We start from the raw sequence: 25056 nt of genomic DNA, 5'->3' as shown, positions 1-25056 counted from the left end.
GTTTTCATTTTGGACCAGTCCAAACTGACAAACCATCTCAAAGTAGCGCCAGTGAGAGATTGCTGGAACAACTGAGCAAGGAGCTCGCTGCTCAATCCAAACGGGTTAAGGGCCCCCACATACATTTTCAAATGAGTTTTAGGACAAGTGGTTCCATCAAATTTGTCCATGTTTGGCATCTTGAACTTGGTTGGCAGTCTTGCCTCGGGGAACAAGGACAAGGAGTCCATGTCCACCACTTCCTTGTGGGTTTTGAGAGCAGTGATAGATCTTTCCAGAGTTCTAGCTTCTCTCTCATTCTCTGAGCTTCCAGCTCAGAAGCAGTTTTGGAGGGCACATCATCCAAGTTCAGGGTAGGGTTTGTAGGTTCAACAGCAGGACCCTGATTGGAAGCAGCGGGTCCATTTCCCCCGGCCGAAGCCCCATTTCCGTTACCATTGCCATTACCCAATTCAGCTATTAGGGCGGCCCTTTGGGCAGCCAGGGCCTCATTCATTCTGGCCTCCATCCTAGCCTCCAGTTGTTCAATGAGGGTTTGGATATCAGCGAGCGATGCCATTGGTGCAGGTAAAGTTGTTAAGGTTGTAGGTGAAGCTGGTGAAGCTGGTGTAGCTGGTGAAGCTGGCGAAGCTGGTGATAGTACTGTAGGTGTGGCTGGCACTAATGTGGGCACTCGGATCGTGGGCACCTGTAAGGATAAGGGTAGCTGGATTAGGTACAGTGGTTGGTGTGTCAAGGTAACTGACGTAGATCGACTCTTTTGTCCAACTGTGCATGAATGAGAAGAGTGTTTCATGCTCTCTTTGTGTTTACCCCATGTTTATGATATGTCGTGAATGCGCATAACAACACATCATAATCTATTTAATGGTATGGTTCACATCATTGGGTGCATACAGTCCTAAAGGATAGGTTCTATAGGCTATGACTCAAATAGAGAATCGGCTTATAAGGGACCCTTGAACCTTGAGTATGGATATACCTAACCACATGTGAAACAAAGAGTTTCGCGTGGGTCCAACGGTACGCATACCCATGGGCCACCCCCAAAAGGATTAGGGGCGGTTTGCGGTAACAGGGAGGACGCTTTGGCTGTCCGTCGACATAATCAATGAGACCTGCCGATCAGCGCTACTTGCTATCCAGACTCAGTAGTTTGAACAGGGAGAGAAGAAATTCATTTGAAATTCGTTTTTTTATGCAATGGAGAAAAGGATTCTCAATCGTGCAAATAAATCAACAAATTTAAATGTTTTAATCAAATTTGTCAATTAAGTTCAAATTTCCCCTCATCAAGTATTCTTAAAGAAAGAACACTCGATTTATGTCAAGGTACCCTGCAAAACAAAGCATAGTAAAATAAAACCCTAAGGAAGGGCTAGTTAGTTTACTCAGCAATTGTAGTCCACTTATGCAAAAAAGATTGCACATCCCCAGTGAAGTCGCCAAACTGTGAACCCCTCCCCAAAACATCATGGCATGTGAATGCGTGTGACTAAGGAAGAAATGCACATGATGTGTGAGTCGCCACCTTGTTTAATTATTTTAGGGTAAACTAGGAAAAAGCCCTGAGTGACTCCAATTTTAATTAACCTAATTGCTAGATTAATTAACCTAATGATTAAGGCATGGTCTACGAACCCGAGGTGGATCCCGAGACTATGTCATGCTGATGAACTAACCATGAATGAATGCTTTGCAGGGTGATTAATGTGATTTAGACTAATGAAAGGTGATTTTGATTTCGACTTGCCGCCCGGGGTTAAATCCCAAACGTGCCTACGTACTTCCGTTTGAATGGAAGATCAAAGTCAACGTAGTTCGATAGGCCTCTTTTAGAGGGCTTTGAATGGGGATGCTTTATGCATGAGTGTGTGTATGCTTTGTGCATTTTGTTTAGGCATTTTGCCTGAAAATTGATTGTTTTAGGCATTTGATGCCAAAATGTTGATTTTAATGGCTTGTAGCCAAAAAATTTTATTTAGGCAATTATTGCCAAAAAAAGTTGATTTTAAGGCTTTTAGCCAAAAAAAGTGATTTAGGCAATTTGATTGCCAAAGCGATTGATTTTAGGCGATCGTCGCCAAAATGATTGATTTTTAGGCTTTTAGCCAAAAAGGTGTGATTTAGGCAATTTGATTGCCAAAACGATTGATTTTAGGCGATTGTCGCCAAAATGATTGATTTTAAGGCTTTTAGCCAAAAAGGTTGATTAATTTAAGGCATTTTTGCCAAAGAATTGATTTAAGCGATTTGTCGCTAAAATAGTTAATCTAATTTATAGGCAATTTGTTTGCCAAAAATTGATTAATTGAATTGCAATGTAGGCAATTTATTGCCGGGAAAAAACGTGTTTAATGAAGGCTATTTAGCCACAATTATTGATTAATTGGACTTAAGCCGGATTTGTTCGAAATAAAGGCATTTTCACCATAGTTATTGACTAACTAGGCTTTTAAGCCAATATTGTCGGGTTTACGCTTTAATACCACGATTATTTATTAACCGGGCATTTAGCCTAAATTTATTTAATTGAGGTAGTTTATTTGCCTAAAGATGTCATGAATGCATTTATGCAGTTATAGAATTATTAGGAGTAGAAGAGAAGAATGTATGACATGCTAAAATTAAATAGGCAGAGTTTTAGTTCATGTACCTGATTTAATCGGCGGCCACTTCTTAACTCCAGGTTAAGCTCCTCGTTAAGGGAATATTAATTAATTTTAATTTTAATGATCAAATAACAAAGCAAGAAAATAATAAAGCTAAATAAAAAGTGCAGAAAAGCAGTAAAGAATCGCAAGGAGCGTAAGGGAGAAGGAGCGTCCGTCAACACAGACTGAGTGAGTGAAAACGGAGGCCCTGGGGCCAATTTTATAGGAAAAAAGGAGACCCGAGGGCGGGCGTGCCCGCCCCAGTGGGGTGGGCTGCCCGTCCTCCAGGGCGGGCTGGCCCGTCCCTGGGGGGGCGGGCATACCTGCCCCCAGGGGGCGGGCGTGCCCACCCCTGAGGGAGGGCACATTGACCCGTGTGCTTTCTTTTTTTTCATTCCGGAGGCTTTTTCGGGAGTTCTGGACCTCCAAAAAATATTCCGGGATCAGTTCCGCGATCCTCATAATTTTCCGAACATTTCAAGTACCATATTGGCATAGTTCCGGTGAACTTCCCGAATGGCCTTTGGTCCGGCCGGACTGTTTGCAGTCCGGGAAAACTGGCTCTTTGAGCCTCAAAATTTGAGTATTCACAGCTGCCGCCCTCCAACCCGGGTTTTCCCTATAAATACAGCCCCGAGCACTCAGTTTTACTCACTCAGTCTGTGTTGACGGACGCTCTCTTCTCCCCTACGCTCCTTGCGGTTCTTTTACTGCTTTTCTGCATTTAGTGTAGGCTTTTATTATTCTGTTGTTGTGATACTTGGTCACTTAATTGAATAAATTTTAATTAATATTCCCCAAACGAGGAGCTTAATCTGGAATTTTCAAGTTGAAGCTAAGAAGCGGCCGCCGATTAACTCAGGTAATAACGAAACCCTGTCTATTTAATTTCAGCATTTTGTGCATATTCTCTTCTACTCCAATTCTGAATTAAACTGCTGCATAAATGCATTCAAGTCATCAATTAGACAAATAAACTGCCTCAATTAAATATGATTTAGCTTAAATGCCCGGTTAATTAATAATCGTGGTGTTAAAGCCTAAATCCGACAATATTGGCTAAAGTATCTGGTCAATTAATGACTACGGTATAATCGCCTTTATTTCGAACAGTCCGGCTTAAGTCCAATTAATCAATAATTGTGGCTAAATAGCCTTAATCAACCACGTTTCTTTTGGTAATAAATTGCCTATATTGCAATTCAATTGATCACTTTTGGCAAACAAATTGCCTATAAGTAAGATTAACCATCTTTAGCGACAAATCACTTAAAGCGAAGCTTTGGCAAAAAATGCCTTGAATTAATCAACCATTTTGGCAACAAAAAGCCCAAATATCAATTTTTGGCAATAAATTGCCCAATCAATTAATTTTGGCGACAATCGCCCAATCAACACTTTTGGCAAACAAATTGCCTAAATCAACCCATTTTGGCTAAAAGCCTTCAAATAATCACTTTTGGCAAACAAATTGCCTAAATCACATCAACTTTTGGCAATAAATTGCATAAATCAATCTTTTTGGCTAAAAGCCTTAAATCAACACTTTTGGCAACAAACACCTAATCAAATCAATCAATCTTTGGCAAAATGCCTAAACAAAATGCACGAAGCATACACACACTCATGCATTAAGCATACCCATTCAAAGCCCTTTAAAAAAGGCCTATCGAACTACGTCGACTTTGATCTTCCATTCAAACGGAAGTACGTAGGCACGTTTGGGATTTAACCCCGAGCGGCAAGTCGAAATCATCAAAACACTTTATTGGTCCAATTACATCATTACCTTGCAAAGCATTCACACTTAGGTTAGTTAATCAGCATGATATAGTCTCGGGATCCACCTCGGGTTCGTAGACTATGCCTTAAACATTGGGATAATTAATCTAGTAATTAGGTTAATTAAAATTGGAGTCAACTTAGGGTTTTTTCCTAGTTTACCCTAAAATAATTAAACAAGGTGGCGACTCACATATTCACGTGCATTTCTGCCCTTAGTCATATTCATTATATGCCTATTTTTGGGGGAGGGGTTCACACTCGAATAAAAATGATAGTACAAGAAAAATGATAGCAAAAAAAAAAAGTGGTATGGAGCATAAAATGCAACCACAAAAGAAAAAAGAGAAAAAAAAATAAAGCAATAAAGTGGTATGGAGCATAAAATGCAACCACTTAGTGAGATAGAAATAAGACTACCTAAAAATGCCTTGAGATAAGAAACAATACATGTATGCTATCTAAAGTACTTTCTATTCTTTGCATTCTAAGGATGGAGAATTGCCTATCTCATATCTTAAAATGACTAGATTTCTTATACTTTAGATTTTTGTTTGCTATATTGAAATTTTTACATGTCATATTCATTTACACTACTTGGTTCATAAAATACATAAATCTCTTATCTTTGGTAGATTACTTAAGAAGTCTAAATCAACGAATAAAAACAAACACGATCAACATGAAGTTCAAAAAGAAAGATGAATATTTTGCTCAGGGACAAGCAAAGAGCTAAGTGTGGGGGAATTGATAGCCTCGCAAAGCGGGCAAATTTTTGTTATGTTATTTTCATATAAATTGCATGAATGCATGATGTTTTTATATATTTTACGTTTGTTCGTGTTATTTTTGTTTCAAAGTAATTTCAGGAACACAGTTGGAGCAAAGATTTGTTCTATACAAAAATAGGGCCAAAACAAGTTAAAAAAAAATGGAAGAAATCCTTGATCCAGCCCTCACGCCGTGAAGCAAGTCGCAACAAAGAAAATGCCCAAGTCGCGAGCTCAACTGGAGTTCGCGCGCGCAACCTACACCTAGAAAAGGAAAGTCGCGAGCGCGCCTTCCATCTACACGGGCGCGAGAAAGCACTTTTGAGAGGCAGAAGGTTTGCCAGCGAAATTCGCAAGCGCGACTTCCATATGCGCGAGCGCGAAAAGAACTTTTGAGAGGCAGAAGCATTTGGAGCAGAAGTCGCGAGCGCGACCTTTACAAGCGCGAGCGCAAGTCGAGATTTTCAGGAGACGTAAGTGCTGCCTTTTCATCAAAAAATCATATCTTTCCATGCAAGGGTCGGGACTCTTCCCAAGAGAAGTCACCTCAAGCACCTTTTGGCCAACCAATCACCATCATAACCAACATCCTTTTCCTCTTCTATAAATTGTAATCCAAATCAAGAGGAAAGGATGGAAGATGCGTAATGCAATATGCATCATGTAATAGGCAAAATGTAGTATTATAATACAGTAGAAAATAATAAAGTAGTACTTAGAAATAAGATAACGAGAGTCGCTTATTATTATTTGTGCAAAGAACATCCAGGAGTTCCTCGAGGTGTGACGCCCTCCGGAGGCTTGAGTTTGATTACTTCTATCTTTCTCTTGTTTTATTAAAGACTTTTTGCATGTTGTGCTTCATAATTTTCTATGCAAAGCAACAACATTATTTGGTTTCATTCAATAAAAGTTTCTTTAAGTTATCTTTTGGTCTTTGTTTAATCAAGCTTACTTAATTATATTCTCAGAAAGAAATTATTCAGTAAGGACCAAAAGATAGAATTCTTTAGTTGGATTTGCATGTGAATCTTTAACTTGCTTTGTCAAAGTTAAGTCTAACTTATTGAAATAATCAAAGAATAAGAACTAGAATTAATATTTGATAAAGTAAGGCATTTATTGTATGTAGAGATATATATAATAAAAAGAGTAATTCTGTACCGAGAGGTTGAATTATACTTGACCACATGTGGTTAGAGAATCGTTTATTGCATGTTACACGCTTTGCTATAGAAAAAGAAAATCTAATGCATGATCAATTCTTCTAAGTATTCTACTATATCTTTATTTATAGAATTTAGTAATATATTTAGTTATAGTTTAATTAAGATTATAGTTTAATCATTTCATATGTTATTGCTGTAAACATAAGTGTTAAGAATAAGTAGTAAAGTGGACATAACCCGTTCCTCGTGGGATCGATCTTTTTATTACTACGTTGCGATCCGTATACTTGCGGGAACTCAAAAGAGATGCAACAGATTGTTCTTGTATATGATTATATGGTTTGTAACACCCTAGGCGAATCCCACATCGGCTAAGCACAAGGTGAAAGTGAAGTAAATAAGGGAGGATAAGCCTTAGACTAGCAAGAGGCCTTTTGGGCCATTGAGATTCTAGCCCAAGAACAAAACCGTTTGGGCCTGAGTGAGTTCGGCCCAAAGCGGACAATATCTTCTAGGCTATGAGATGCCACAGACTTGGCATCAAAGCCAAGCCTTGTCCCTCTAGCTGGTGGTGGGAAAAACCTCAGCGAGGACCCTGAGTTCCAAAGGGGGGTGGACTGTGACACCCTAGGTGAATCCCCCATCGGCTAAGCACAAGGTGAAATACATAAGGAAGGATAAGCCTTAGACTAGCAAGAGGCCTTTTGGGCTATTGAGTTGGTTCTAGCCCAAGAACAAAACTGTGCATGCTTGAGTGGGTTTAGCCAAAAGCGAACAATATCTTGCTAGGTCTAGGCTGCCACATGGTTTTAGTAAAAAAAGATTAAGATTGAGTATGTCATTTAGAGGTTTCATAATTAAATGATTTTAATTAGAATTAAAGAGGATAATAAGTTGATTGAATTGATTTAATGGAGAATTTACATTTGGAATTAGAAAAGAGGAAGAAAACTCATGAATTAGTCTTGTTGATGATTTAGTCAAGTTGTGTGACTCTGAAAGGATGATTTGTAAGGGCTGATTATGTTGTCTAAAGATAATATATGGTGAACTAATAAAAAAAATATGAGATTGAATTTCATGATTGATAGAAGAAGATAACAAAGGTCAATTCATTGTAGGTTTATTACTTTTGGAGTTGCATGGAAATCAATCACAAAAACTGACTTAGATAAATAGGTAAATGATCTTCAAAAATGATGAAATTTTACAAAGAATTATGCTAGGATGTTGGGAAGATTGTGGTAAAAGGACAAGTGCAATGGATAAAGGGAAATGGAGTTATAGCTAAATAGATGTAGGCTGCTTAGTGGAAAGCCTGATTGAAATTTAGGTACTGTGGTTAGGCCATTTGACTATACAAATGAACTCCAAAAATTATGAAATTTTACATGGGAGTAGCTTAAGATGGGAGGAAGACCTTGTTAAAAATTTAGGACAAATAAATTTGAGAAACTAAAGTTATAGCCAAAGGAACGCAAGCTGCTCATGTGATGGAAATCTTAGATTTCATTAATTTGTAAAGAGTTGAGTATGCTTTTGATATGTTATTAAGTTCCATTATTTTAGTTGTTATTTTTATATTCCTAGATGTGAATAAGTATTGGAAATGAAATAATTCATGCCTAGACTAAGGTCCTATGATTATTGGTCAAGCATAGAGAAATTAAAGAAGACGCATGAATACTACATTCTAATGCTAAATTTGCATCCCTATAAATAGTATATGTGTGTTAATTGTGTAAAATGGAGCTGAAAGAATATTAATTTCATGCTACAGCTTCTAAGAGGAGAGGGTTGGAAGAGATGTTAATAGATAAAGGAGAGGAGCTAGGAGAGCTTTCTAGCTAAGGTTAGTGCATTATATTTATAACTTATATTGTTGAATGATCAATGAAATAATTTTAAAGAAATGTTTTGTGAAAAGTTACAAAGATATAAACAATAAGCTAAACTATTATTTTAGGAGTTTTTATAAGAGAAAAGGGTGGATTGTTTATTAAATATTATATCTAATGGAATTGAATTCAAAGCGATTGTTTCTTATAAATTGATTTTAAAGAAAGTAAATGCTAGAGTTAAAGTTAAACATGTTTTATACAAAATAATTAATATTTAATATTTAATATTTTATAATATTTGGAAATGAACTTCAAGTACTTATTTGAATGGAAAATAGAGAATGTTGACCATTGACTCTAGGATGATGAGGGGTGGTCTTGAAAGAATAAATATATAAATATTTGAGCAAAATGAAATGCTGCTTATTATGGTTATGATTGATTTATAATAGAGATGTTTTAAAAGTTTCATATCTAAATGCATGACATGGTTATTACCTTGCCGATATCACTTTATTTGTTGAAGTCGATATTGTGATTGATATGGATATGAGAATATCGCAAAAGATATTGCAAATGCTATTTTTCTCTCCTAGATGAGATTGAGATTGTCCCTCTTCTGTTGATACCATATCACATATTGAGATTGAGATAGCTTTATCTTGATGAGCTCATAAGACACTGATGGCCTTTCGGATTGAGTCTGTATAAACTGTGGAGACAAAACTAATGATTGATGATTGTATTGATATGACATAATATCTCCATATAAATTGATTATTTTGGGTAAGCAAATGAATAGTTTAGTTGATATGACTACTTGCTATTCCTATCTAACCGATTTGTTTTCAATAAGCAAACACAAGAGTTGACTTGTAAGAGGTAATAATGAAATTATTTTTCACACTTAACCAACTTAAATATCCAATGGTAAAGCAATATTTATATAACGTAATTTATATAGTGCACTACTAAGTTTGTACTTAGTAATAATTGTTTTCTATACTATCACAGAAAGAAGGAAATGTGTAAATAGGGGATTGAGTCTACAGAGTGCTAAGTCCCTTCTGTAGCATCTGAAAAGTGAGCTACTGAAGTAGCTATTACATTATAAGCAACCTTATTGGAATTTTTATATGATGTATAAAATAGAGACTGGTCTCTAATATATATATCGAGTAGACTAATACAATTGAAAGTTATATAAGTTTACAATTACTGATATAAATTATAAAGCATTTGAATGATTTAATTACCTTTAAAACTAATTTGTTATTTTTAATATTGACTCTAAAGGAATAATTCATTATGTGATCTCTTTCTAATGAGCTTATGGGTAATGCTTTCACCAATATATTTAAATGTGTAAATGTGGTTTATACTGGAATTTTATGTAAGACATTTCATATGATGGAATGTTTATGTCTTATTTATAAAGAAATTTGTTTAGTTCGCAATTTTTATCAAGTATGGGTTTTATGATATCGAATTGAATTTTAAAATAACTTTAAAAATAGTACGATATATGTACTTTGAATATTAAAGTTAAGTCTCTTGCAGCATATTTATTAAGTTCTTATCTAAAATAAGTGCTTAATAAAAGTATATTACGGGCAACATGTCACGTCTTACATTGCGGTAAAGTGTGACATACACATATTTTTGATAGCAATAAAGCATATTTTAAAGTTAATGCTCTTCTCAAATTTATCGTCAATTCGTGAATTTTGTTCTCAAATTTATTGTCGATTCGTGATTTTTGTGGTTATGGTTTACAGTTTACGATAACCCAGCCGTGAACAACAAGCTTTTAATTTTACCTATAAAATATTTCAAACATGTATCATTCTGAACTAATTATTTGTTGCTTTACCATTTAAACATGATCCTGTTAGCTTAAAATTTTAAATTATGATTTCCGCATAAAAGTGATTTAACCCCTTTAATTTTAGGTCCTACATTCATAGTAGTAAATGTGAAACTTCGGTTTCATTGAATCGAATCAATTTGGTTTTATTTGACTGAACAATTTAGATGGTAATTTAACACAAAATAAAAATAATGCAAAAATCAAATTTGATCAAACTGAAATGGTTCAGTTATTTCGAACCATTTCAATTATTTTGGGTGTAAAAATAAATTGGTTTAGTAACATAAATGTGAACCGGATCAGAAAAAAAATCGGTTTTCTCTAGTGAAACCGAATTACCACTGAATTATTGAAACATAATTGTAGGTTGAACTAAATACTAGGAGGGAATCAACTTAACGTGGAGTGGCAATTCCGTAGTTTCGTGGCGAGTTTAAGGCCACTCTTAACTGCTTACCGAATCACATGCATCAGCATTTAGTAATGGCAAGCGAGCCCATCGGTATTCTTTTTTCACCTGTCCCTCCTTATTCCTTTTCTTCTTAGTTATCCTGTCTTTGAAAATTGCCCGCACAGCTCCTTCGATCAAGAAATAAAGCAGTAAAATTCCTTTTAGAGACACCACAACGAGAGATGTGGCGGTGTGTGGCTCGCGCCGTTCGAGTTCCTTCTTGTTCTTCTTCTTCTTTTTCAGCTTCAAATAAATCGATCTCTAATGACTCTCTTAGATCTCACATTCCCAGATTTTTCTCTACTCAATCCGTATGTCTTCTCATTCCCTCTCAGTTTTGCGATTAGGGTTTTTTACCAATATGCTCTTTCAAATAGTATTAGTCTTTTTGCTTGATTCTGTTTTCTGGGTTATGATATGCTAGGAAATAATGATAATCTATTAGTTTTGGGTGTTAGATTGTTTTATTGATTGTCATCATAATTGGTAAAACCGAGAATGTGAAACCCTAACCAAGATTGGAACTTTAAATAAAATAATCTTGTTCTATTGTAATGCGAACCAGATGTTTGTGTTTTTCCCAGAATGACTTTCTATACGGACAAATTGTATTTGGTTAATAAGTTATATTTGACTTTGACATTTCTCGATGATCATGTGGCAGACTGCAGGGCAATATACAATTGTTGATCATACATACGATGCAGTTGTTGTAGGAGCAGGCGGTGCAGGGTTAAGAGCTGCTATTGGACTCTCAGAGCATGGATTCAACACTGCTTGCATTACCAAACTTTTTCCAACCCGCTCACACACTGTGGCAGCTCAGGTTAAGATTTCTCAGTAAAGTTTCATTAAGTGTTCTTGGAATTTTTCAAGTTCGTAGTTTAGAATTCATTATTTTGATCGTATTTACAATTTTTATTTTGTTTTTTGTTGTACAGTGTCTCCTTACTGCTTACCTAGGGACTCAATAGTATATATTATGTTGTTTTGGTTTGATATAGTGCTAAAGATACAGTGCTAAATTTGGTAGGGAGGTATCAATGCTGCATTGGGAAATATGACTGAAGATGATTGGAGGTGGCATATGTATGACACTGTCAAGGGAAGTGACTGGTTAGGTAAGTCAGTTGTTGAAACCTGTAAATCAGCTATGTTGGTTTAGCATTCATTACTTACAAGGTTGAAAGTGGCAAGTTCTGATTTGACCATAAGGCAAATACTTTGCTCTCTCAAATTAGACAGTTTACTGAAAACCTACACTTCGTAACTTAGATTTGTTATAAATTAGAAGATAAATAGGTATGTAGGATATTGAGACCATGGCTTTGTCCAGTTTTCTCATGTGTTTATTGAAATGTAAACCACCTATTATAGAATGTCTACCTTTATTGCATCCAACTTGGAATGTCCAGCAGGGCCTGTGCTAGAGCCATGGACTTCACAGAATACATATACTTTATGTCGGCAACTTATATTAGGAAATCTCCCCCTTTTTCCGGACATATATTGATGTTCAAGGATAATTTCCACAGGTGATCAGGATGCCATTCAGTACATGTGTAGGGAGGCACCAAAGGCAGTTATTGAACTCGAGAACTATGGATTACCATTTTCTCGAACAGAAGATGGACGAATTTATCAGCGTGCATTTGGTGGTCAAAGTCTAGATTTTGGAAAAGGTGAAACTAACTTGATATTATCAATGTCAGTTTTTTTTTGGGGTAGCAATGTGGATTACTAAGTTTTAATTTGAATAACTTCTTGACACGTGGTTCTTAATGTTTTAATTGCGATAGGTGGACAGGCATATCGTTGTGCGTGTGCTGCTGACCGAACCGGGCATGCTCTTTTGCATACTCTCTATGGGCAAGCTATGAAACATAATACACAATTTTTTGTGGAATATTTTGCTTTGGATCTAATAATGAACAATGATGGTATGTTTATGAATATACTTTATGATAAACTTAAACTTATTTGTACTATGATCTAGTTATTGTAGACAGATGTAAACCAAAATCAATAGGATCTGTTTGGTTCAGCAGCTATGTTGTTTGTTAGAGGCTAATGGCTAGCTGTTAATGATTGTAATTGGTTGTAAATTGTTCCAGTAATTTAGTGGTTAGAAGAGTTTTTATGTTGTTAAATGAGTAATTAGAAGTTGAAGTGTATTTCATCGCAAAAGCAAAACTTTCATCCTCATCTGCTGAACCAAAGGGCTTAATGGTTTTTAACTGTCTTTTCTTCTTTCTATGGTAAAGTTTGGTTGCCTCTGTTTTTGTGCCATCTTGTTTTGATTTCCCTACATGAAGATGCATATGTGCATATTTTCTCAAGTATGTACAATCCATAGACAAATTCTTAAAACATCATGCATAATTTCAAATGGGAGGAAGTAGGTAAAGTCCCTATTCATGGTTGTTGGTATCTATGGCTGAATTAGTTGTGGATAGGAAGCATGTCTGAGCTTGCACGTAAAACAGGTACATAGACAAATGCTTGATGAATGCATTCACAAAATTGGTTTGAATGTTAATATTGTTAGTAACTTTTGAGGGGCAGTGGCTGACTAGCTCAACTGATGGCTGTCATTAGGCATATTGGTAGTTGTCTCATAACTTTCACACCGTTTTATGTTTTTCTAATTTTCAAATCAAAGTATGTCAATCATAAATGTTATATGTACATATTTTAATTTTTGTCTTCTTGAGTTATGCTTTGGTGCATTAACCTTTAGTATTCATTACAGTCTTTTTACTCCTATACATATAATCATATGCAACAGTACTTTTCATTGTGTTTCATGTGAAAATGCTCTATATATATATATATATATATATATATATATATATATATATATATATATATATATATTTTGTTTGCCTTAATGTTGCTTGTGTGGAAAATTACATGGTAGTTGGTCTTGGATATTCAGGTAGCTGCCAAGGAGTGATCGCATTAAATATGGAGGATGGAACATTACATCGATTCCGTGCTGCTTCAACTATCCTGGCCACTGGGGTACTTTTCTTGTTGCTGATATCATTTGATTTCAGATACTTGAAGTCAATAACCTCAATTCAATTTATCTGTATTTTTATTGTCTATTTCCTTAAGGGCTATGGTAGAGCGTACTTTTCTGCAACCTCAGCTCATACATGTACTGGAGATGGCAATGCTATGGTTGCAAGGGCTGGGCTTCCACTACAGGTTTTGTACCGCTGGTTACTCTTAAAATGAGTTTATAGAGAGTTATCCTTTATCCAAAAATTTATTTTCCTCTTTATTCATATTCCTTCTGCAGGATCTTGAGTTTGTTCAATTTCATCCTACAGGCATTTATGGGGCTGGCTGCCTAATTACAGAAGGTTGATATTTTATGAATTCATAACTGTCATCTAGACTCTTTTTTTTCTGCATTCTGTAATTTTTAGTTGATTATGACTTTTGGTGAAATGTGTGTTGAACGATATCATTACTCATCTTTCTCTGTGTCGTAGGATCTCGTGGTGAAGGTGGTATTCTTAGGAATAGTGAAGGTGAACGATTCATGGAAAGATACGCTCCTACAGCCAAGGATCTTGCTTCAAGAGATGTTGTTTCAAGATCTATGACCATGGAAATTCGGGAGGGTCGTGGAGTAGGTATGATTGTTTCTCATAGTCAGATATTTTTTCTTTCCAGTGAGGCAATTCTTTGTTAGGTTGTCATTTAACAATGAGATTTGAATTTATAAACTGTAACATTTATTTTGTAATCTTGACTATATCTTGAGTTGATTATGGGTCAGTCTGGAATTATGTATGCCTATGGTCTGCAGTACTGCAAAAGTTCTCATTTTATTTCCATTGGAACTGTAGATTTTCTTTAATTATAATGTAGTTAATAGCAAGAAACTTTAGGCTCTTACTTGAATTTATACTCATAATTATGTATATCTTGGAACGCAATTTGCTGATTAAATAATTTGTAACTTGTATTTGGAGTTAGCTATTGCCAAATTTCTTGTATCAAAACTGGTTCTAGTACTTAAGGTAAGTCTGATGTTTACATGTGACAGGACCTTTGAAGGATCATATCTATTTGCACTTAAATCACTTGCCCCCAGATGTGCTAAAAGAGAGGCTTCCCGGTATCTCTGAAACTGCTGCTATTTTTGCTGGTGTGGATGTTACAAAGGAACCCATTCCTGTTTTACCTACTGTGCATTATAATATGGGAGGAATTCCCACAAATTACCATGGAGAGGTGAATTGTGAATTACACGTGCTAAAATCTTGTTATCTCTAGTATTTATGACCAATAAGACATAATATAGTATAATGTTGGTGCTTTAAGGTTAAAATATTAAGCTTCTGAAAAAATATTGATGGAACCTTCAGGTAGTTACTGTTAAAGGCAATGATCCTGATGCTGTTGTTCCTGGACTGATGGCTGCTGGAGAGGCAGCCTGTGCATCAGTTCATGGTGCCAATCGTCTTGGTGCAAATTCTCTGCTTGACATTGTTGTTTTTGGGCGAGCTTGTGCAAACAGAGTGGCAGAGATCAATAGACCAGGTTTGAGTTAATGAATAAGGCCATGTTTAGTAAAAAACAAAGAATGGAATAGAATGGAATGGGAAATTCTTATTCATGTGTTTAGTATGCTATATGGAATAGAAAGGAATGGAATGGGAAATTAGCAAAAGACTAAAATACCCTTTGTTTTATTAAAGAAAAGAGAGAAATGGCAATGCCCAAACGATAAAAGATAAAGGCATATGTAATACTTAAAAAATTATATTTCATATGGATTTGGGATTCGGAGGAGGTGGCTAAGAATCTCAATTAACTTATTCTAAAATCCACTTTCAATTCCAAGCCTTAATTGCTACTGACCAAGGGAATTCGGGATAGAAATGCCATTCCCGTTCTTATTCAGTGTTCTGAACATGGCCTAAGAGAATCAAATGCCCAATCTGAAGAAAGATGCTAAAGAATTTGCTGACTTGTAACATTACAGGGGAGAAACAGAAGCCTCTGGAAAAGGATGCTGGAGAGAGGACAATTGCATGGCTTGACAAAATAAGGAATGCAAACGGATCGATTCCAACTTCAGAAATCAGGTTAAATATGCAGAGGGTAATGCAAAATAATGCTGCTGTGTTCCGTACGCAAGAAACATTGGAAGAAGGTAATTCAACTTCCTCGTATTTCCCTTCTCCATGTCTTTTACTTCCTTATTCTCCTTGTCCTTTTACAGGTACCCTGAGTGAAGGGAGATCTTACCTTAAACATTATTTTACAATTTTTTAATCAGCATAGCATATACTGATCCAATCTCAAATCAGATGGTTATTATTAGCATGTATCTCTTACTTGGCTGCTGTTGTTCTCTGTTGCAATTGCAGGTTGTCAGCTGATTGACAAAGCATGGGATAGCTTCCATGATGTTAAACTGACGGATCGTAGTTTAATATGGTAATTTTGTTAGGGAATATCAATGTTCTGATAATTTTCTTTATTGGTCTATCGAGTGAGCTTACATCCTGGTATCTTTTGACAGGAACTCTGACTTAATAGAGACCATTGAATTGGAAAACCTTTTGATAAATGCCTGTATTACGATGCATTCTGCTGAGGCCCGGAAAGAGAGCAGAGGAGCACATGCCCGTGAAGATTTTACTGTCAGTTTGTTGCTCTATTTTCATCTGTTATTTCTATTTGATGCTTTCTCTTTTAATAAATTAAGTTGATTTGCTTCTGCAGAAAAGAGATGATGAGAAGTGGATGAAGCATACTTTGGGGTAAGCCATATCGTAAACTAGAAAGTTATGTAGATTGCAATCTAAGACATAGGTTTGCTCATGCCATATCAGAAATATTGAAGTGAAAACTGAGAAATGTCATGTAACATGAGATTGGATTTGGTTCTCATGCTTTGTGACATGAATATATTGGTCTAGGATGAATGTATTTTACAGCATATGGTTTTAATTTTGATGTTGGGAGCTTTATCCTGAAAATTTCTTGTACATCATACAAATAGAAACCATGACTTGAGATGGAAAGCAAAATTAGGTACCAATCCATGAATAAGTTGTGAATGGTAGATTTTTTTTTCCTTGTCATTTTCATTCTGATAATGTATAATAGTAGTATCTTTTTAGAAAGTTGATCCCATTTCCATTATAAATTTATAACGATGTTCATACATTTAGTGGGAGCTCCTACCCCTCTTTGTGGATCGAGTCTATTTGCTTGTAAGGGAGATTGCGCTTTAGAGTGTTAGTGGTCAGCTGTTGACTTTTGAGAGGGCAGTGAACTTTTGCAGTGGCCAGTAAAATATCAGGCAATCACAACTGATTTTCATTGTTATGCAATAATGTATCTATGTCCATTTGATTTGTAGATATTGGGAGAACGAGAAGGTCCGACTCAATTACAGACCAGTACACATGAACACATTAGATGATGAGGTTGAGACTTTCCCACCTAAAGCTCGTGTTTATTGATGCATATGCTCATTGAAGAACGGCAAATTGTCATTCGTATGGTTTGCAAGACACCCTATCATAATAAACATGTGGGTGCAATAAATTATTATAGGTGTTGCATTTTGCGATAACTGCTACAAATATGAAGCTGTCAAGATTGAAAGTATTGCAAATCATATACAGTCAGTTTTGTATTTTCTGATGGAAATTGTATGCTTGGGATTTTGTCAAGCATTGTTTGATTAGAACTTATTGGTTACCATCTTGTAACATAGTCACTGGTTTAAAGTGGCATGTAATTTGATGAGATCAGACTTATTTTTGGAACTGTTAATATGAATAATAAATTGCTACCTGTCGCTTTAGCCTTTAGGAAAGGTGAATTCTAATTTTGTTCTTAATCTTGTGATGTTGGAAACCGGAGCTCTCTTTTTTCCTGGTGCAGTGCGCCTCTAAAGGATGTTGTTTTATGTCGAAGTCCCAATTCAAATATAATTTACTTAAAATGATAAGTAATCGGTCTTTATATAGCTTTGTAATTTAGATATTTGAGCTCACATTATATTATATTATACTATATTACAGTATATATATATATATATATATATATATATATATATATATATATATATATATAGTGGGAAAATATTAGTTAAACAATAGTGGTTTCTCACTTTAATCTTTTGATATTTTTTTTAATTACTGTGATACCATTTTGCTGCCAATTGACAATGTTACTTTTATGGCTTCAATTTGATTATTTAATTTGTTTTCGTTAAAAGTAAAAAATATGAGAAACTTGTGAAAGGTAATTTATAAACAATTAAAAATTATATTACTTAACAGGTTGAATGTGAGAAAAACGTAAATTTTATCTGTCATAAAAACAAATATGTACTATTAAAAATAGAAATAAAATTTGGAGAGCACAATATGAAATAAAAATAAAATAGATCTAATACAATAAATTTAATACCTTTTAGAAGATTAAAACAAAATATTTATATTACTAAAAATATGTATAATTTTTGAAATGCTATATCATATTAAAAACATCTATTTATCTTGATTAGTTAAAATTTTTAAATCTAATAATTACCTTATATATTTTCAATTGTATAATTTCAATGATTCTATCGTAAACCTACAATTCAAATATCCTCTAAACTAATTAAATATCTAATTGTCTATAATTTTTGAAAATTCTATTTATTTCATATCGTTTCCATTTCATCATTTCTTTTAAAAAAAGTACATATATTTTTTTTTTATTTTTTACTCTTATTTTAAGAAAAAAAATGCTAGCTTTATTTTAAAATTTAGTATTTGATCTCAATTTTATCAAATACTACATGTTGGGAGCTTTGTGATTCGGAATGACAAGGGTGAAGTTATCGGAGCTGGATGTCGGGTTACTCCCTTTCCAGAATCTGCAGAACTATGCTGAGGTTGCAGCAGCACATTATGGACTATTGAAGGCGTTGGTGCTAACATCATCCTTGAATCTGACTCTTTGCTCATGATTCAGCACCTCACTCGCAAGTCCTTTTCTGATAATGAGCATGGTACCAAGCTGTAGTTCATGCTTGCATGTTAAGAGAGAACTTAATGCGGTAGTTCATGCATTAAGTAGATTAGCTTATGCTTTTCCTTTTAGAACAGGTTTGGATCGATGAGGTTCCTCCTTCCATCCATCCTCTTATATTGTCTGATTTTGTGTTTAATCTTTAATACATCCACTTCTTTCCCCCAAAAAAAAAACTATTATGCCTCGCTACAATAGCTATTTAATTTTTTTTTACTTATACTTTGCATTGTATTCCTATTAATTTACTTAGAACAGATATTAGAAACAAAAAATTCATAGCCGTGCTCTCCTAACAAAGATAAACTCACAATGAGGTTTAAGTACAAATATAATAATAATAATAATAATAATAATAATAATAACAATAAACAAGAAATACAACATAAATAACAGTAGTACTAGAAACTTGTTTCACAGAAAGTACAAACCTTTTGAAAGAAAAGAAAAAAGAAAAAAGAGAGAAAAAAAAAAAAAAAAAAACCCGTGTTTCCTTGTTCTCAAAGTTCAGTTCACACAAACAGCAGAATTTCCATTGCTACACGAGACCTGATATCAATACATAAGTCATGCCATCTTCCAAAAACCAATATTCATCTTTCAGTATGCACATCATCTAGTAAACTTCTCTCTGTCATGAGGAGAAGAAAAGTCTATATCTGGGCCAACAGGAATGATTCCAAATGGATTTATAGAAGGATGGCTTCCGTAATAATGGCGCTTAATATGCGCCATGTTCACAGTACTACTCACACCAGGAACTTGAAAAATATCTTTGGTATAGTTGAACAGATTTGGGTACTCTCTTAACAGCTTTTTGTTGCACTTGAAGTGAACGGCATAAATCTGTAGTGGGAAGGAAGATCAAATCCATAAGATACAAGCACGTTCTAATTGGAAAAGAATGTAAGAATACGTTCTTACTATTTAGTAAATGTTCAGTAAAAGGTAAAATTGATGCTTGTCACAGGAAACACAAATTCAAAGCATTCCATATTTGCATCTCTATCCAAATGGACAATCGAGAAAATGCAAAAGATGTTTTCTGACTCTCTCATTTGTCAAGCTTCATAATAGTGCTATGGATTTCTTCGGGACTGTTTTTCCCAAAAATACAGTTACTATTTCCACAGGTGAATATTGCTATGAACATATGTATGTCTGACTGGAGTTAAAAAAATAAAACAAAAAATGATTTGTCAGCAAGACAAGTTTTTATTAAAAGATGAAAATGTCTACCTGTATAGACAATTCAATCATTAGTTTGGTAGTGATATTAATATAACATCCTCACAATATGGAACCTTTAACTCCGACTTAAACATGTTATTGGCCATCTAAAAACAAATAGGGAATTATGATAAGTAAATATCAAGATATGTACAATCATACCACGCATATAGCACCTAGATAAAAGTACTATATGGTACATGAATGAAACCAACAACAAAAAGTTGCAGCAAACTGTGGATATTCTTGATATGCATGCATCTAGATGATTTACTGACCTCTACGATTAATCACTAGGAAAGAAACAAAGCTAGTTACATACTTATATGCATATTTTGAGAAAATATTTAGTAGAAGTACTAATTTTCAACAGTAATTAAGTTTTTTGTATTAGAACCATTTGCTGAAGGAGTCTACACAATGAAACCTAGAAATACTTCTCCTAAAATCAATTGTCTACGAGCAGGAAGGTGTTATAATATGATCACATAAAAAATAAAAAAAATAAAAAAAAAAAAAGAAAAGGAAAAGAGAGACATAAGCTGTTATTTTCATGGGAAAAATCCTGTACCTCATCAAATCTTATGAGGGTGACAAACAACCGAATATCTGCTTCAGACAAAGTGTTTCCACATATATAACGTTGCTTTCCAAGTATTCCCTCACATTTATCAAGAGCTTCATACAATTGTTTTGTGGCCTGCAGAAGGCTCCAACGAAATTATAACCATGGAAAGATCAGTTCTACTGATGCACAAAACTAATACAATGTTGAAAACCTTACCTCCTCATAAGGACCTTGCTTCCTAGCAAACCCACATTTATAAACACCATTATTTATCCCATCATATATCCATTCATTGGTTTCATCAATCTGAGCTTGCAAGTGGGGAGGATACAGGTCCAAAGCTGCATTTTCAGCTATATCATTAAATTCAGTATTAAACATGCGAATAATCTCTGCACTCTCATTACTAACAATTGTTTTGAGCTTCTTATCCCACAGCACCTATCATAAAACAAAATGCACAATATATTCAAGATATTGCAGAATAATAGAGACAAAAAGACAACTGTGTAGCAAACATACAGGAACAGTGTATTTTCCAGTGTAATTGGTACTTGCAAGCTCGTAAAGTTCTCTTATACTTTTTGCTCCATTCAAGAGGTCAGGCTCAGCTCCTGGTTCTTCTGTCTCTGAAGCAGGAAAAATCCATCCCATATGTTCATCACTGTCCTTTGTTCGTTCCCATATAGGTTTGACAGACTAAGCAATTCAAGTACAAAAGAAGAAGATTCAACATTGCTTTAGTCATATAACAATCCGAATCTACATATGTAAGAATTTGATCATTAAGTTTACCGTGAAACTGATGGCTTTCTCAAGTCCTTTAATCTTCAAGTATGCAAGGCATCTAGAAGCCCAAGGACAAGCATATGATATATACAGAAGATATCTTCCAGATTCTGCTGGAAATTGAGAATTTAGGTCTCGGGAAATGAAGTTCCGGAATGTTGAAGCAGTTCTTAGAAAAGCCCCGGAGTCAGCCATTTCATCAAGCGCAGACCGAGCCATTTGAAGATTGCACTAAAGGATACATTAATTCGAAATAGTTTAGGCCATCAAACAAAACTACAATCATGGAAAAGCAAAATTCAAGAACATATCATTAAAAGATAGAAATGGGCAAGTTAACAAGTTAATACTAAAAGCAACTTTCTAGAGGGTGGAAAGGTAAAAAGATTTTCATATAGAAGCATATTAGTGACATTGTTGGAACTCAAATTGTTCCAAGTTATATGAGGCCCTAAAGGGGCAGAGTAAAAGATTGTTTTTTTAGAAGTTGTAATGACTGATTGTAAATTAGTAATAATAACAATAACAGAAACTGATCTTTCCTAAAAGCAAAGAAAGAGTTCATCCAGTCATGTTATGCGAAATCGTCAAAGGGAAATGCAAAGGGAAAGATCTGAATTTCTTAATTAAATGAACCAAACCAAAATTGTGTATGCCAAACTAATGAACTAAAAGGAGATCAAAGCTACAAAAACAAAAGGCATAAACCGAATAAGATAAAAAAAAGATTGGAGTTTTTTTTTTTCCACGATTATTAACAAAACTCATCAGTAAGAAAATAAACCGGCTCTCCTTCTCATCGTACATTCCATCAACCCATCAGTTGTAATCTAACAAAAAGAATAACACCATCAAGATTAAGAAGATAAGGAGTGGTTTAGTTACCTTGAAAAGGAACGGAGAGAGGATAAAGGAGATGGTGGTTTTGTTGTTCTTGGACCCAAACGGTAAGTGGGTTTTGCTTATGAAAGAAATCATCTTTCTGTATATTAATATCATTTTCCATTTTATTGCAAGTGGCTGCGTGACTTTGTTCACTGGTTCCAATTTTTAATTTGACTACAGCAACGCTAACTTGGCAGCTTCCATGGCTTTTATTCCTCACTTTCGAAAATGTGACTAGACGTAGACCGTATACATTTTATTGTTGTTGAATTTTGTCCCATTCCACTTTATTTAGAGTCTATTTGAAAATACGACCTATTATAGCAGCTAATTTCATCTATATTAGATTAACAAGACTCGCACACGATTTTATTCCGCAGGTGAAATGAGGATTAATAAGACTCGTACGGTTTTGTACTGTAGGTAAAATGATAAACTCACTAGAAGGTCACTCATCCTATGATTTCATGAAGTTCTTCCTCAAAAAGTGTCTCTGATGATTAGTTTCTCTATTTTTCGATATATCATTCGATTCATTCTTGCGCCTCATATTCATCTATCCATAACTAGCATGTCATAGTAGAAGCTAGCCACGAGCTTTACTCTACCCGCCCTCTTAGGATTGCTTTGCCGGGTGGGGATGTTATAGGCCCACTAGCTTTTGCATGGTTCATCCTGGAACCATACATCTACTAGAGGGATTCGACTTTGATACCTATTGTTACGCTCGACTCTAACCACCAGAGAAATTGTCTGTTTCAAATCAAGCCAATTTCATCCTATACTTGATTGACAAGATCCACACGGTTTTGTCCCGCAGATGAAATGGTGAAATGTGTTTTTCTTCCATTAAATGCCATGATCTTTGTATAAACTTTCACCTTTATGCCTTAAATTCTTTATTTTATAATTTATTCATGTATTTTAAACTAGGAAAGAATATATATCTACTATCCCTCTAAAATAAATGGTTAAAAATTATATTTTGATATTATATTTCTTGAATATAAGTGCTAAGGATGGTATGTATGCAATTTGGTGATGATTTAAGCCATTTTTCATGCTTGTAAGAACCTCTATGGCTATGTTTTTATGATTTTATATTTAATTTATCAAATTATATACTTAATCTTGATTATATGACATTTAATTTTAATCAATGAAAAGTTAATTTGATTCAATGCATGTCTAGTGCACTAACTATAGTGGGTCAAACCATGAAAGGACTAATGTGCAACTTTGACATGTGATGAGGACTATTTAGAATATATTTCAAGGAAAAAGGCAAATTTCTTAAGCTTATGGAGTATTTAGACAAAAGGAAGACTTTAAAGACCTAAACCAATGACTAAAATGTGAATTTGCACTAATTATGGACTAAAGAGTAATTTGCACTAATTAAGGTCTATAATTATAAATTGGACCCTTAAAAATGATTAATTATGGACGATGGATAAATTAATATACCATTAGTCTATTTATTCCAAGTGGGATTCATTTATAATTAATAAGGACCTTAAGAACTAAATTGTAATTTGTCCTTAATTAAGATGATGATTAATTAAGATTAGTGATAATTAAGTGACAGTAATAAATTAATTGGTTCGTAGTAATTTAACTAAGTAGATAGATAGTTAATTGGCAAATTAATTAGGTACTTAATTGGTAAATAATATGAATAATAAAAATAATAGGATTTTATGACTAATAAATAAATTACATAGCTAATTAATTAATTGATGCACTTAAGTCCCAATTAGGAGAATATTAGAAATAAGTGAAATATAGATTAATTAGGTGGTGATACACTATGTTAAAACTTAGTGCATTAGGAATTGTGCCATGGTATTAGAAATTATGCCCATTAGTGAATTATGAATGATCATGTGAAACTATGCAATGATTATGAATTTAATTGATGACATGAATTTATGTGCCATGTCAGAATATTTTATGAGATAAAATATCCTTTATGAATATAGTTATAGATTTATGCAATTATATAAGAATTATGATTAATTAAGTGTGATTATGTGATTTGTTAGTGATTTATGAAAATGAATTTATGATAGAATATTTAGTATGAAAAAGTATGATTTTTATGAATAAATATAATTTATGAAAGAGAAAATATTTCAGTGTAATTATGACACCGGCGTTTTATCTATGACACTGATATGTATGAATTATGAAATGAATCAATTATAATAAATATTTTATCAGCCTTACTCTAACTTGATTGAGTTAGTAGTTATATAGAGGTATGACATGCCATAGGAATACAATGATGATATATTTTCGCATAAATTTGCCCCTAAAAGGTTAAGTGATGATATATTGTTTTTTGAATAAATTTGGATTGAGATGCTCGATCGCTCCGGTTCTCGGACTGATGGTCCGTGGTTGAAATTATCTATGTGCTTAACCATTTTTACTTTTTCAGGATCACTGGGAGTTTCGCGACGAAACTGGATCCGGGAAACGCGTCAAGTCGGTACACTTTCCGGTGCACCATCTCATTTCGCGTGTCACCATTCTGATTTTATAAAAATGGTTTCGGTCCCGTTGTGGATCCCGACAGTGGCATTTTTGCCACGTTAGCCCTCAATAGGGCCACCCCACCCTTAAAAGTCTATAAATAGACATTGGGGTGAGCTTTAAAGGTGGAATTTTTTGGATTAGAGGGAAAGCTATTGCATTTTCAAAACTCAAACAAAATATCAAAGGCAACAAGTGTTACCCTTAGATCTTAAGTTGAGATTTTTGTTTATTTAATCATGAAAACCCCAAAGATCAATCAAAGAATCCTAAAAAACACATTTTTAATCATCAATCTCGAATTATTGGATCAAGGACCAAAGAGTTGGGTTTTTTCATCCATTTCCATCTAATCTTCAAAGGAATCTCCAAAAGGTAGTTTTTGAGAACCTTAAACCTATTTCTCTTTTCTTTTTCAGTGTTTTAAACACCTATTCTAGGTCTG

General features: G+C 34.4%; 2 protein-coding genes across 3 annotated transcripts; one reads left to right on the top strand and one right to left on the bottom strand.

Annotated features, from left to right (window-relative positions):
• Positions 1 to 10585: 10585 nt before the first annotated feature.
• Positions 10586 to 17399, top strand: LOC149493213 (succinate dehydrogenase [ubiquinone] flavoprotein subunit, mitochondrial). Its single transcript, XM_089726866.1, has 16 exons — positions 10586 to 10848; positions 11202 to 11363; positions 11571 to 11658; positions 12073 to 12219; positions 12337 to 12477; positions 13476 to 13561; positions 13658 to 13750; positions 13845 to 13908; positions 14041 to 14184; positions 14601 to 14788; positions 14923 to 15097; positions 15543 to 15713; positions 15931 to 16000; positions 16086 to 16206; positions 16289 to 16326; positions 16932 to 17399. Exons 1-16 carry the CDS (start codon positions 10720 to 10722, stop codon positions 17032 to 17034), a joined length of 1920 nt encoding a protein of 639 aa, XP_089582992.1. The 5' UTR covers positions 10586 to 10719; the 3' UTR covers positions 17035 to 17399.
• Positions 17400 to 18933: 1534 nt separating this feature from the next.
• LOC105641356 (Glutathione S-transferase family protein) lies at positions 18934 to 22232 on the bottom strand. Of its 2 annotated transcripts, none has more exons than XM_012225878.4 (6): positions 22074 to 22232; positions 21195 to 21419; positions 20922 to 21098; positions 20616 to 20840; positions 20403 to 20531; positions 18934 to 19447 (listed from the first exon to the last, which is right to left on the bottom strand). In XM_012225878.4, the coding sequence occupies exons 1-6, from the start codon at positions 22185 to 22187 to the stop codon at positions 19214 to 19216; spliced, it is 1104 nt and encodes a 367-aa protein (XP_012081268.1). In that variant the 5' UTR covers positions 22188 to 22232; the 3' UTR covers positions 18934 to 19213. The 2 variants fall into 2 exon arrangements, with proteins under 2 accessions (XP_012081268.1, XP_089582993.1); XM_089726867.1 differs by having other exon boundaries at positions 21195 to 21464; positions 22074 to 22206.
• Positions 22233 to 25056: the final 2824 nt, after the last annotated feature.

Source organism: Jatropha curcas, chromosome 10 (assembly GCF_041381405.1).
Source record: "Jatropha curcas cultivar XTBG-Jc1 chromosome 10, XTBG_Jcur_1.0, whole genome shotgun sequence".
Classification (NCBI taxonomy): Eukaryota; Viridiplantae; Streptophyta; class Magnoliopsida; order Malpighiales; family Euphorbiaceae; genus Jatropha; species Jatropha curcas.
The sequence above is the reverse complement of the archived record's forward strand: the minus strand, read 5'-3'. Positions and strand labels throughout refer to the sequence as shown.